The sequence below is a fragment of the Mobula hypostoma genome, chromosome 22 (assembly GCF_963921235.1).
Source record: "Mobula hypostoma chromosome 22, sMobHyp1.1, whole genome shotgun sequence".
Taxonomy (NCBI): Eukaryota; Metazoa; Chordata; class Chondrichthyes; order Myliobatiformes; family Myliobatidae; genus Mobula; species Mobula hypostoma.
Window position 1 is genome coordinate 3,507,810 of NC_086118.1, and position 15,031 is coordinate 3,522,840.

The 15,031-nt window shown below is 42.6% G+C and overlaps 1 protein-coding gene and 1 long non-coding RNA gene across 2 annotated transcripts in view; one reads left to right on the forward strand and one right to left on the reverse strand.

Annotated features, from left to right (window-relative positions):
* The window catches only part of LOC134336596 (growth factor receptor-bound protein 2), a 144,625-nt gene extending 136,020 nt beyond the window's left edge, over positions 1-8,605 (reverse strand). Inside the window, exon 1 of the mRNA XM_063030918.1 lies at positions 8,421-8,605. Coding sequence (XP_062886988.1) covers positions 8,421-8,498 — 78 coding nt within the window. The 5' untranslated portion in view covers positions 8,499-8,605. The remainder of the gene's footprint in view (positions 1-8,420) is intronic.
* Positions 8,606-8,687: 82 nt separating this feature from the next.
* The window catches only part of LOC134336473 (uncharacterized), a 37,330-nt gene continuing 30,986 nt past the window's right edge, over positions 8,688-15,031 (forward strand). Inside the window, exons 1-2 of the long non-coding RNA XR_010015797.1 lie at positions 8,688-8,821; positions 13,690-13,811. This is a non-coding gene — a long non-coding RNA (uncharacterized LOC134336473). The remainder of the gene's footprint in view (positions 8,822-13,689; positions 13,812-15,031) is intronic.

A 15,031-nucleotide genomic window follows, 5' to 3' on the forward strand; every position in this document is an offset into this window, starting at 1 on the left:
AGAGAACAGGCTGCAGGGCATAAATGGGTAAATTACAATATTCTCACAGCCAGAGATTCAATGGACCAACTGGCTTTACTCTCACTTATAAGAAATGTTAAAGAAAATAGGAGATATGAAACAATATCAAAATAGGAAATAGCTGTTGCACTCTACGTTAAAAGTAGTTACCCAGAAAAAGACAATGGGAGGGGGTGTTGGTGACAGTACAGGTGATATTTGACAAAGGTAAGACAAGTGCTGCAAATCTGAATGGCAGCTAGACAGTTATCGAAGAGCAGTAGCCAGGAGGGCATAAAGCAACAGAAGTTGGTACAAGAAATAGTTAGCAAAGATTGACTTTTGCATTTGTTAAAATGAAAATACTAAAGGTCAGCTGTGAAGGAGAACATCAGTTAGTGATAAAATCAATACTGTCCATATGAAATGAACAAAATCCTTTACAGTGCACTGCAGTACATAGAACAGACCAACAAATCTATCGATGTTTTCACATTAACTATTTATCAAGACTAAATTTTGAACAGGCTGCTTTTTATAGGGACAGATCACTCCTTCCCCTACTACCGCCCGTTTCCTGGTGACAGCTTCTTCTTTAACCAAAGATCAAACTTAGTTTTCAACTCTTGCATCCAATATCCAGCTGCAGCACAGGAAACAAACAGAAACCAAAAACTGTTCATTTGGTTGAATTATCACTATGATAACTTATACAATTGTGGTTCATAAAATATTTTGAATGTCCACTCAAGGCACAGGCTTGTCATGTCACTATTTGATATATGACTCAAAGTTAAAAGTAAATGTAATAATAAAGTACATATCACCATATACAACCCTGGGATTCATTTCCTTGAAGGCATACTCAAAAAAATCCAGTAACCATAACAGAATCAATGAAAGACTATGCCAACCAGTGTACAAAGGACAGCAAACTGTGTTGATACAAAAAGAAATAATAAATAAACAAGCAAAAAAAAATTGAGAACATGAGATGAGGAGTCCTCAAAAGTGAGTCCACAGGTTGGAGGAACAGTTAAGTGAAATTGAGCGAAGTTATCCCCCTCTGGTTCACGAGCCTGATGGCTGAGGGGTAATAGCCGTTCCTGAACCTGGTGGTGTGAGTCCTGAGGCTCCTGCACCACCTTCTTCATGGCAGCAGTGAAAAGAGAGCTTGAGGCTGATGATGGGGGTCCCTGACAACGGATGCTGCTCTCCTGCAGCAGTGCTCTATGTAGATGTGCTTAACGATGGGGAGGGCTTTACCAGTGATGGACTGGGACATATTCACTACTTTTTGTAGGATTTTCCATTCAAGGGCATTGGTGTTTCCATACCAGGGCAGTGATGCAACCAGTCAATACACTCTCAATAGCTGAAGTGCAAGGCTTGTGGGATTTGCAAAAAAGATGCAAATCCTCAAACAAAGCCTTCATCAGACTAAGAGCCAATGCTGGTCAGTCAGCACAGGGATGCAAGATAAATGTATTGGTTTGTAGCAATGTGCTTGGCAGAGACATGGGTCAGTTGCAGCATAAACAGAACAACTGCCATTGTTCAAACATATAATTGAAAGAATGAAAACTGATAACTTCTTTAAAAACATAACAATAAAGTGCACTTCAGTATGGCATAAGGTTTTGGACCTATGACAAACTATTTCAGGTCTTTTCACAGATGCTGTCAGACCTGTATTTTTTTTTACTGATTTTCATTCCCTTTAAGGCACCAAGTTACTAATCATAAACAATTCACACATTCATCCAAACTATCAGGTAACTTCGGCCTCAAGCCAGGAAGACATATCCTGTGATCAGTGTTTCCTGTAGAAGAGTTCTTAAGAGATTATATTTAAAACAAACAGCCATCCTCTAGCTGACAGATAGTGACATCGCACTGAACTATTAGGTGGATATGCCGGATCCAGATCAAAACTACACTAACTGCTTTCTACACAAATGTTTCACAAATGCAATTTTACGAAAGCTCTCCAGTCAACCATATTCAAGCAAGCACTTTAGTGCAGAATTTGAACACAAATAGCAACAAGTGAAGCACAAATACAAAACCAAACTAACAGCTACAATAATCAAGCACGCAGTCTGCCAACTGCCGGTGGGTTTGACCCTATGATTCTACTAACAAAGTGATTTTCTGCAGTACTTTGGCGCCTGGCCCAGCTTTAGCCCAAATCAACTCCAGTTTAAAGGCAAAACAACAATTCTTCTGCCAATCACGTCCTCTGCACGCATGGACACGACAGTTGTAACTAAGATGATGGTGCTTTGACCCACAACTATTTCATCTGTGCAACTCCTACTCTAGAGAACCATAAAAATCCAGGTGACATCCTCATGCCACACAAAATGTACTGCAATTTCAGAAAGAGTGTCTTTCAAATATGTCAAAACATACTGACTTCCTGGGTTAATTACAAATAATTTACCTCAGAAACCTTAGTCAATACTTATCATGTAACATCTGAAAACAGATCAACAAAGCATTCATTTTTGTTGTGCAGGATTCATGCTATGCACAAAATGGCTACTGCAGCTCCTACATTTCAATGACTGCTATTCAAAAATAGTTAATTGAGAGTAAAGTGTTTTGACATGTATTGCAGTCATGCCAGACATTGAATAAATACAAATTAATCTGTTGTGTTAATAAGTAAAGTAACTTATTTGAGAATTAGTTCAACATAAAAACCAAATTAAAATTAAACTCAAAGATGGTCTGAAGATTCCAATACCTGGCCCAGTTCCAACATGGCTTTCACAGTCAAACCGGATTCAATGTCAGCAGATTCTCAGTGGACAACCTTGAAACTCATTACATTTTAGATTTGATTTCTGCGTCATAATACAAACTCAGAGTATATTCTTTACACCATTCTTACATGGCACTAAAATTTCATAAGAATTGTGAAAAATTGAAAAAAAAACAAGTTCATGGAATCCAGGGTTAGATCACATTGGATCTACAGTAAGCTAGCCAATTGGATACAAAAGGAGCTCGATGGTAGGAGTGAGAGGGTGGGTTTGCCTTTATCAGTCAGGGCACTGAGTACAAGATGGGCAATGTTACGTTACAACTGTACAAGATATTGTTCAGACCTCTCGGAGTAGTGTGTGCAGTTCTGGTCACTAAGCTATAGGTAAGAAGGATTAATTTAGCTGGAAAGGATATGGAAGAAATTCATAAGGATATTACCCATACTGAATACTTGAGTTATAGGGGGAGTTGGATATAGAATCATAGAAAACCTGCAGCACAATACAGGCCCTTCGGCCCACAAAACTGTGCCAAACATGTCTTTACCTTAGAAATTAGCTAGGGTTACCCATAGCCCTCTATTTTTCTAAGCTCCATGTACCTATCCAGTAGTCTCTTAAAAAGACCCTATCATATCTGCCTCAACCACCGTTGCCGGCAGCCCACTCCACACACACACCACTCTCCGCGTAAAAAACTTACCTCTGACATCTCCTCTGTACGTACTTCCTGGCACATTAAAACTATGCCCTCTCGTGTTAGCCATTTCAGTCCTGGGAAAAAGCCTCTGACTATCCACACAATCAATGCCTCTCATCATCTTAAACACCTCTATCAGGTCACCTCTCATCATCTGTCTCTCCAAGGAGAAAAGGCCGAGTTCACTCACCTATTCTCATAAGGCATGCTCCCCAATCCAGGCAACATCCTTGTAAATCTCCTCTGCACCCTTTCTATGGTTTCCATGTCCTTTCCGTAGTGAAGCGACCAGAATTGAGCACAGAACTCCAAGTGGGGTCCTATAAAGCTGCAACATTACCTCTCGGCTCCTAAACTCAATCCCACAGTTGATGAAGGCCAATGCACCATTTGCCTTCTTAACCACAGAATCAACCTCTGCAGCAGCTTTGAGTATCCTGTGGACTCGGACCCCAAGATCTCTCTAATCCGCCACACTGCCAAGACACTTACCATTAATGCTATATTCTGCCATCATATTTGACCCACCAAAATGAACCACCTCACTCTTATCTGGGTTGAACTCCATCTGCTACTTCTCAGCCCAGTTTTGCATTCTATCAATAACCCGCTATAACCTCTGACAGTCCTCCACACTATCCACAACACGCCCAACCTTTGTGTCATCAGCAAATTTACTAACCTATCCCTCCACTTCCTCATCCAATTCATTTATAAAAATCACAAAGAGCAGGGGTCCCAGAACAGATCCCTGAGGCACACCACTGGTTACCGATGACCCATCTACAACTACTCTTTGCCTTCCGTGGGCAATCCAGTTCTGGATCCATAAAGCAATGTCCCCTTGGATCCCATGCTTTCTCAATAAGCCTTGCATGGGGTACCTTCATGGCTGAAATCCATATACACTACAACTACTGCTCTACCTTCATCAATGTGTTTAGTCACATCCTCAAAAAATTTAATCAGGCTCATAAGGCACGACCTGCCTTTGACAATGCCATTCCTAATCATATTATGCCTGTCCTAATATTCATAAATCCTGCCTCACAGGATCTTCTCCATCAACTTACCAACCACTGAATAAGACTCACTGGTCTGTAATTTCCAGGGTTATCTCTACTCCCTTTCTTAAACAACATCCGCAACCCTCCGAAACCTCTTCCGTCTCCACTGATGATGCAAAGATCATCGCCAGAGGATATGATAGGGCCTTTTCTCCCTTCTGGAGTGCAGGAGACTGAGGAGAGACCTTATAAAAATACAAGGGACATAGTTAAGATGAATTGTCAGTTTCCACCCCAGTTTGAAAGACTGGCCCAGAACAGAGGACTCTGACAAGCTGCTGTCAGTGGAGCAGGAGTGATGGGCTAAGAAGGGAGTCTAAAAACTAAACTGAATATATTTAAGGCAACCCGAGGGGCAAGATTTTGGTTGGGGGGGGGGGTGAATGAGGAAGAAGCTGCCAGAACAAATATTACAAAGAATAGAATTAAAACACGACAAGGCATTAGACATGTACATGGATAGGAAAGGTTCAGAGATATATGTGCCAAATATGGGCAAATGGGATTGCTTCTGTGCCATACAACACATTCTAGATAAACAAGAAAACTGTAAATATTTCAGCCCAGAGAGGGTTTCCACAATCCATGCTCCATATCCTAATTCCACTTTCCCATCTTTCCTAACAAAAGTCATGGTGCCAAGCAACCATACACTGACCAGTTAGGAGAGTGAGAAAAGAAAGCTGAAGCAACAGTACATTTGTAATTATCATACCACCAAACCACAACAATTAAAATTCAAAGGTGAATAGGTTTAATGATATCAGCTTCAACCAAAAAGGTCCAATGATTCCCATCACATCTTAAGTTTTTTTGTCAATGAAGAGTCTTTTTAGGATTTGAAACAATTCACTCAGCCAGTCAGCTACTTTGAACCAAAGCAAATTCAACTCCAATTGAAACATGAGGCAGAGGCAGAGCAAAAGCTCCCCTTCTTCCAAGAAGCATTTACAGGAAACTGGTTAAAGGAAGTTACACAGCAGTTCAAAATCAGAAGTTTAATAAGCTTACTACCACTACAGAAACCCACTTAGTAGTTCCTTTGCCATTTTTAGCTACTATGGTGACTGTCCAACCCCATAACCTGTTCTACCAGACACAATATACATAAATCGGCACATCAATTGAGAATTCCTTAAACAACCTCCATTTTAGCCTGAACAGCTTGCTTTACTTAAAGAAACAGCTTTCACTGTTTAATAGAGGAAGTGCACTCCAGTTAATACTACCCTGAAGTTCCACAGCACTGTCTCATACACTTTCACAGTCTGCAGTACAATAGTCACAAATAAAGCCATAATAACTTTATGTAGTAAAAAACTGCAAGTATACAATTAGTAAAAAGAAGAAAAGCACAGGCAGGGTGAGGGAAGCAGCTTCATCAAGACAGCTCTGAAAACCAATTCACTGGATTTTGTCTGTCACTATCATTTGCATATTTCTTGTCAGGGTGTTTTGCTTGACCTTATGCTTAGGTTAACACTGCTGTAGTCAAATGGTTTATATAAGGCACAATCCAAGTGAGAGTTCCAGAGACATACAAGGTTAGTACTGTCAAATACTGAAAGTTAACATTCTGACAAAAGGGTCATCAACTGACTCTCTTCCGATGTTTCTTGACCCACTGAATATTTTGCGAAAATTCTATTTTTATTATGAAGGACCAGTAGCTTTTTCCCCCCATAAACAAAACTATAGGCAACTGCAATCTGAAAGGTAAACTGGCATGGATTTTCTTCCACGGGTGACAAGACCTTCCAAAAAGGCAGCCATAATCACCATGCTCTGCATTCTAAGCCAGTTTTTTCATCCATACTGTTACTGGCAGTTCCACTTTATGGCTCTCAACTTTGATCCCAAACATCTCTGAGAAACTTTTCAATTGCATTCTGAAAATCATTGTAAACTTGTACCTCATTCCCTTTATCTCCACTACTATATTTTTAAAAATCTGTCAGTTTAGTTAAATATATACCTTTATCAAAGACAAACTGGCTCCCTTGAATTAACTCCAACCCAGTCTTTTATTTAGTGTGTGTGATCTTAATTACGTCCCTTATGCATCTGCCACTACCAACTTCTCTGGCAGCATGTTCCACCAGCCTACTACTCTCTATGCAAAAACCCTATCTCTGACATACCCATGCACTTTCCTCCAAATGCCTTACAGTTCATACGAAGGAGGAGCAAGAGTAGGCCATCTGGCCCGTCAAGCCTGCTCTGCCATTCAATAAGATCATGGCTGATCTGGCCATGGACTCATCTACACCTACCTTTTCCCCATAACACTTAATTCCCTTACTACGCAAAAATCTGCTCCCTTGTATTAGCCATTTCCACCCTGTTAAAGTGTCAGACTCTACTCTATCTGTGCCTCTTTATCTCTAATCTTGTACACTTTATTAAGTGACCTCTTATCCTTCTCTTCAAAAAGAAAACCCTATATTACTAACTTGACCTCATAAGATATGCTTTTTAATCTAGGCAGCATCCTCTGCACCCTCTTTAAAGCTCCCACATCTTTCCTATAATGAGGCAACAACCGAATACAAAGTGTGGTCTAACTGGAGTTTTATAGAGCTGCAACAGCACCTTGCAGCTCTTAATCTCAATCCCCCTACCAATGAAGGCCAAAACACGATACACCTTCTTAACCACTATCAATCTGCACTGTAACTTTGAGGGATCTACGGATGCGAACCCTAAGGTCCCTGTTCCTCCACACTGCTAAGAATCCTGCAATTAACCCTTCAAGTTTGGCATTCCAAAATGAAACACTTCACACTTTCCAGATTGAACTTCGTCTGCCACTTCTCAGCCCAGCTTCACATCCTATCAATATCCCATTGTAACCTCCAACCTTTTACACGACTCAACATCCCCAACATAGTGACAACTTCAAATTTACTAACCCACACTTGGACCTCATTATCCAAGACATTTATAAATTGTTACCAGTTACCACTATTGTCTTTTGAATCTGGAAAGATTGGAAGATTCTGACAAGCTCTATGTTATATCCTTACCACTCAGCAACGGCAATGCATCCATCCCCATACTCAATAACAGTCTTCATCTATAATATTGCAAATGTAATAGTATCGGAACAAAGGAAGGTATACCCCCAATAAAAATCAGGGCTATCAGGAAGAAACTTACAGGAATGCTCCAATTAACAAGGAAAAATATCATTAGAAACCTTGTTGCTGCTTTAAATTAGACTACCTAAAAGGGCAAGTAAAGGTAGACTGCACCTAGAAGACACACGTATTGTCCTCACATGTCAAAAATCAATTCTCTCAGATCAACAACACTCCATTCACAGCTTTTCTATCCTGCGGGTTTTAAGTGACCTGAGCTTCTACGTTATTTCCAGCAACATCAACACAATCAAGTTTCAAAACCTCCAGTTACAACATTCCCAAACCCTCAAGCTATCAATTCTGCCCCTTGTTGCTAGGCTCTTTCTTCCTCACACCCCATCTATAACCGAATATAATACCTCTACTTCACTAGTTTTTCTCTTGAACACTCACATCCCAAGCCCTGACTGCTCACCTCCAATCTCACCCGGTTGGTACAATTCAGCATCGCACTCCATGGCTGGTGATTTCTCGACCGACCATCATCTCCCCAATAAAATTCCCTCCATCTGCTCTTCTTTGCTGGTGCCCCCCTTTCCCGTCCTCCCGGCCGGCATCTCCCATCTCTAACCACTGCCCTTTACAACCGCTTTAACGCGATGCAAGTTACTCGTTCAGTTCGGCATCTGCATTGATAGCTGATAAGAAACCAAAGGCATCGGCCCGGATGGCGAACGCCGAGGCAGAGCCCAGTTTCGGTGCCAGGCCCACTCGCCTCCTCATATTCGGGTCTTACCTTCAGGATGTCTTCGCGCTTAAAACTCAGCTCATCGTCGGCCGTGGCCTTAAAATCGTACTTGGCGATGGCTTCCATACTTAATGTGTGGTTCGGGTGCCTGTGCCTCCGCCGGCCTATCGCTCGCCAGCGTGTAGCGGTGTCCGCCTCGCCCGCTCTCCGCTCGGCCTCAGTCGCCGCGCCTGCGCACTGCAGCTGGGCGGAACCAGCCTCTGCGCATGCGCGCTCCGCACCAATCAGGGCGGGAGCCCGGCCGGCCGGGCGCAGCGCAGTCACCGGAAGCGGCCGGGGCCGCCCTGAAGCCAGGCGTGGTCCCTGTAGCTGCTGTGTGCGCAGTTTGTGCGGGCAGGGGGAGCGGGTCCGCTCGCTCGCTGGCTGCCGCAGCCCCAGCTCCAGCTCCGGTACGTGAGTGCGGTGGCTGGCCTCTCCGGGGTAGTGTAACTCTGGACGCGTCTGTTTTATTCCAGCCTGACACACTGGATGTGCCCTGATGCTGCAGTCCGTCAGATTGAATTTTAACCTTCTCCAAGGGGAAAGGAGTTGGACCCCTGCTTAACAAAGTTATCTTTTTAACTCTTGTTACTGTCTCAGTCCTGGTTCACACGAGTTACTCGTGTGGTCTTGAAAAAAAGTTGTGGACTTTCAGATAGACTTTGACGCAGTGGCGAGTGAGAAAATTTGATGGATTGAATTTGATTTTCCTAAAGTTCCTCGGTTGAGGAATTGGTTGCAATATGTCGGAAATAGTTGAATGTACCTTCTTTACCCCTCCCCCTGTGTCGCGCCTACAACAATGGAAGCCTGCGATATTGAGCTGCCGGTCTTGTCCTTCCTGCAACTAAGTCTCATCGATTGCTACAATATCATAATTCCATGTGTTGATACATGTCCTGAGCTCATCTGCCTTTCCTAAAATACTTCTTGCATTGAAAATACACAGCTGAGAACATCTCTTACTAGCTCTTCCTTCAGTTAGTCCTGACGAAGGGTCTCGGCCTGAAACGTCGACTGTACCTCCTCCTAGAGATGCTGCCTGGCCTGCTGCATTCACCAGCAACCTTGATGTGTGTTGCTTGAATTTCCAGCATCTGCAGAATTCCTCGTGTTTGAGTTGAGAACATTAGTCACACCATGCTCAAATTTTTGATTCCTGACTTTGAAGTCTTAACATCCGTCTCCACAACCTCTCCACTATCCATTCTGGTTCCCATCCCCTTGCAATTCTAGTTTAAGCTACCCCGTGCGGCATTAGTAAACCTTCCACAAGGATGTTAGTGTCCTTCCAGTTCAGGTGCAAACTATTTCTTCTGTACAGGTCCATCTTTCCTGGAAGAGAGCCCAATGATCCAAAAACCTGAGACCCTCCCTCCTACACCAACTCCTTAGCCATGTGTTAAATTGTATAATCTTCCTATTTCTGGTCTCTCTAGCAATGGCACTAAGCACCTAACTCCCTTGGCAAAACCTTGTCACTCCTCCTATCTATGTCATTGGTATCTATATGGACCACGACCTCCAGCTGTTCACCCTCCCACTTAAGATCCTGCGGACTGTTGGGTAGTCTATAATATAGACCCATTATTCTTATTCCTCAGTTCCACCTGTGAAGACTCACTAGACATATTCTCCAGTCTGTCTTGACCAAGCATTGCCGTGACGTTTTCCCTGACTTATATCACCACCCCTCCTCCTTTAATCCCTCCCACTCTATTGCATCTAAAACAATGGAACCCTGGAATATGATCGTCTTACTTCTGCCCTCCCTAGCAAGTAGCAAAGGATCCCTTTGCCAATCACCTGTCCAGCTCTTGGCTCCATCCCTCCCCCTCCTGTCTTCTCCTATCATTTTGGATCTCCCCCTCCCCCTCCCACTTTCAAATCTCTTACTAGCTCTTCCTTCAGTTAGTCCTGACGAAGGGTTTCGGCTGGAAATGTCGACTGTACCTCTTCCTAGAGATGCTGCCTGGCCTGCTGCGTTCACCAGCAACTTTGATGTGTGTTGCTTGAATTTCCAGCATCTGCAGAATTCCTTGTGTTTACCTAACTCCCTGAACTCACTTTGCAGAACCTCGTCACTCTTCCTACCTATGTTATTGGTTCCTACATGGACTACAACCTTGGCCGCTCCCTCTCCTATTTAAGAATAATGTGGACTTGATCCGAGATGTCTCAGACCCTGGAACCCGGGTGGCAACAAAGCATCTGGGAATCCTGTTCTCATCCACAGAACCTCCTTTCTGTTCCCCTAACTAACACATCCCCTATCACCACAGCTCACCTCTTCTCCCCTGTTTCCTTCTGTGCCATAGAGCCAGACTCAGTGCCGGAGATGTGACTGCTGTGACTTTTCTCTGCTAGGTCATCCCGCGATCCCCCCCCCCAACAGTTTCCAGACTGGTACACCTGTTGTCGAGGGGGATGGCCATTGGAATACTCCGCACTGGCTGTTTAACCCCTTTTCCCAGTTTCTCGTGTCCTGCATCTTGGGCACCACCTCTCTATATGTTCTATTTATTGCCCCCCTCAGCCTCCCGAATGGAGTTCATCCAGTTCCAGCTCCAGCTCCTTGACGTAGAATGTTAGAACTTGCAGCTGGATGCACTTCTTGGAGATGAAGTCATGAGGGGCACTGGAGGTCTCCCTGCCTTCCCATATCTCGCAAGAGGAACGTTCAGTTAGCCTGCCTGGCATCTCTACTACTCTAACTACAAATAAAAAGAAGGAAAAAGTAAATAAACTGGGAGAGAAAAAAACTGGTTGACAAGAAAATGTGAAGCAAAGTTTAATCCATTTAATTTCATGAATTGTTCAGATTTAAATGGTTGAAATTGAAGTTTATTATTCAAAATAGACTTGGACAGAATATGTATTGCAAAGATGTGCGGCATTTTTCATATTCCATTCAGAGATGGTCTGTAATGGCATTTTAACATGGCTGAATGCTCTGAGCAAGGTTGTTGTACTCTAATGATTTATGCTTTTTAATATTATGGCCTCAGTCCATAATATTTTTTTCCTGTTTGAGTGCAGTCAGTTTCACTTTTAGTGTGTGCAAACAAAAGCAATAGATATTTCATGACCAATGTGTGTAATAAGACTTCTAATTGCTCTAAATCTTTAGTGGAAGGTGCCACAAGTGATGTCGTGGTGCATCAATCTTATATGTTTCAATGTAAGATCGTGTCACACTTTCTTTGTACAATTCCAACCTTTCACAAACAGGCATCTGATGGGTTATCTCCACTACAGCTGCACAGCTTTTCCCACCAGTCCCACCTCTCATATTCATAACCCACTCAAAGTTCAAAGTAGATTCATTAATAAAGCGCGTAATACGGGAGGAGAAGATGGCAGCGCGCCGTGCGTGCACAGCTCTCTGGTGAAAGTGGTTTCTGTTAAATAGGGGTCGTGGACAATTCTGATTTGATGGAGATGGACGTGAAAGCACAGAGGAACATCTGGAGAAATTTCTGAAACACCCATTCGCTGCTGTGGTTACTGCATGGCCGTGAATCTTTCGGAGGGTAGGCCTCAAAATCCCCAGCCTTGCCTGCTTTTGGCGACCGAGGAGGAGGTCAAATCTTTAAGACAGAGATGGCGCTCAGTACTCGGTGTTGGAGAGCTGATCAGAGCTCGAAGTTTTCGGATGACTCTAGAGTCGGATTGTGGTCAGCATGTCAGGGAGAGTTTTTCTTCCTTCTCCCATCTGTGTGAGATGTGGGACATTTGAGAAACTTTGAACTTTACTGTGCTCATGCACTTTCTTCATCAAGTTATAGTATTGTTACACTGTTTGTAACTATATGTTATAATTATGTGGTTTTATTAGTTTTTTCGGTCTTGGTTTGTCCTGTGTTTTGTGATATCACACCGGAGGAAATAATGTATCATTTCTTAATGCATGCATTAGTAAATGACAATAAAAGAGGACTGCGTGTCTTCATAATCATAATATGTCACCATACACTACTTTGAGATTCATTTTCTTGTGGACATTCACAGTAGAACAAAAAGGAAGAGCAATATGGGTATGGTTATGGATTACACAACCCGTCTGGGTGGTAGGGGTGTTGTTGGAAGAGCGCTGCACCAGTTACCTCCATCTCTCATGGTTATGGGTGAGTGCCGAGGCTGCAGCAAAGCTCTTTCGATCCACTCTGTGATGTTGTCTGCCCATTTCTTCCTCTGTCTGACCCTATTTCTTTTCCTCTGCGGCGTTCCTTGAAGAATGATCTTTGAGAGTCCACTTGATTTTGATATGTGGCCATTCCATCTTACCTTCCTCTTCCTTACTGTGGCCAAAGAGCAATAGAGTTGCTGAAAAACTACACAAAGACTGACAACCAACCAACATGAACTGACAAGAAGAAAAAAAAATAATAACTGTATAATATTGAGAACATGAGTTGCAGAGTACTTGAGGGTGAGTCCATAGGTTGTGGAATCAGTTGTGTTGAGGTGAGTGAAGTTGTCCATGCTGATTTGTGAACCTGGTGGTAGAAGGAATAATAACTCTTCCTGAACCTGGTGGTGTGGATCCTAAGGCTCCTGCATCTCCTTCCTGATGGTAGCAGGGAGAAGAGAGTATGACTTGGATGATGGCGGGGGGGGGGGAGTGGTCTTTGATGATCTATGCCCCTTTCTTTCAACACTGCTGCCTGTAGATGGGCTCAATGGTGGGGAGGGCTTTTCTTGTGATGGACTGGGCTGTATCCACTACTTATTGTAGGCTTTTCAATTCTTGGCCATTAATGTTTCCACTCCAGGCCATGATACATATAACCATTCAGGATACTCGCCACTGTGCGTCTATAGAACTTAATATTGGAGCTCATGCATCTGCTGCTGCCACTTACCCATACGCTGTTAACACTTAAGCATTAACTGAAGAAATCCTTTTGTGTTTTTGGAAGACTGCTCCATCAATATGGCTATTTTACATGCACTTACAAATAGAAAATGGTTGAGTGAATAATTTACATTCAATTTGCTTGTCAGTTAAACCACATACATATGAACTTTACTTGCAGTGCCTGATTCAAAAACATGTGAGACAGATTTTTTTTGGCGCATGTACATTTTGGCTCATTTATTTGAACTTTGCTATCTGGTTCCAGACTTGTCACTCAGCAATCTGGCAAACTGCAGACTAATCTGTCACTCCAACAATGAAACATCTTTTGTTGCACAAGGTCTCAGAGTGGCATGCATAGTTGACCCTCTATTAGTGAGATTGCTTTCTTAACTCACATGTTTTTTTTTTGTGCAGGCACACTTTCGTCCTTGCCCTCAGTTTCTGTGATGGTGCTTGCCTTGAAGGAAGGTGAAAAAGAAATGAAGAGCCTGTGTACTTGAAGATACGTAAATACCAAGAGTCTCCATTTAAAATGGGTTTGTCCTGTCATCGTAACCATTCCCTTTCACAATTATGTGACTTATGTGCAATGTTCTGCGTGCAGTGCTCCTGATTTTTGTTATGCTCAGACTTAGGCTGAGTCTGAATTTGGCTACCTAATACTGCAGGACAGAGAAAATCAGGTACTCTCCCTTGTACTTCATATATGAAACACAGAAAATTAGCATGCAGAATCTGCAGGTAATAAAAGTAGCAACTGGAATGTTAGCTTTATTGTATTAAAGTAGGAAGGTTTTGTTACATTAAGAGTACTGTCTACAGTCTTGATCTCCTTATTGATTGTGGAATGCGCACATGTACAGTATACTCGGTAATTTGGAGAAGGCTCATTAGATTCCTTCCCAATAAGAAGGGATTGGTTAATAAGGAAAGATTGTGCATATTTGCTACTTTATCAGGTTTAGAAGAAATGGAAGTTTTGAAACCTGCAAGATTTGACAGGGTGGATTCTGAGAAAATATATTCAGTGAAGAAGCCTCAAATGCTTCTAGGGAAGCAGTTGAGGCTTCTTCACTAAATATATTTAAGATACAGTTAGATAGATTTTTACATAGTAGGGGAATTAAGGGCTATGGGGAAAAGGCAGGTAGATGGAGCTGAGCTTACAGACAGATCAGCCATGATCTTATTGAATGGTGGAGCAGGCTCGATGGGCCGGATGGCCGACTCCTGCTCCTATTTCTTACGTTCTTATGTAAGATGTTTCCTCGCATGGGGATACCTAGAACTTGAAGGCAGAATATCAAAGTCAGGGCCATCTGTTTAAGACAGGAGAAAGGATTTTATGAATTGTCTGTTCTAGAAAGCTGTGTTTACTGATTCATCAATTGCTCCTTGGCTGGAAAAACAGAACTTTGATCATGGGTGAGGAAGGGGTCTGGAGAGGCGACGAATGTGGTCGAAGATTAAGAGGGTCAGGCAGGAAAGAGGAACTGAAATGGAGATCAGAACTGTCACTTCATAGAGTATGGGGAGCAGACTTGTACGGTGACTGGCCTACTTTTTCTCCTCTTCCCAATATCTTATATCCCATTTCTTCAAACATGCATATTGACATTACGATCACCATAAGAATCCAGTTGTTCTTTGCTTTTAATGGCACTGTACCTCAATAAGTTTCAATTCTTTTCTGTACAATCCTTGACAGTAGTTTAACAGATAATGCCTCTGAGTTATTTGTCTACAATGAAGTAAC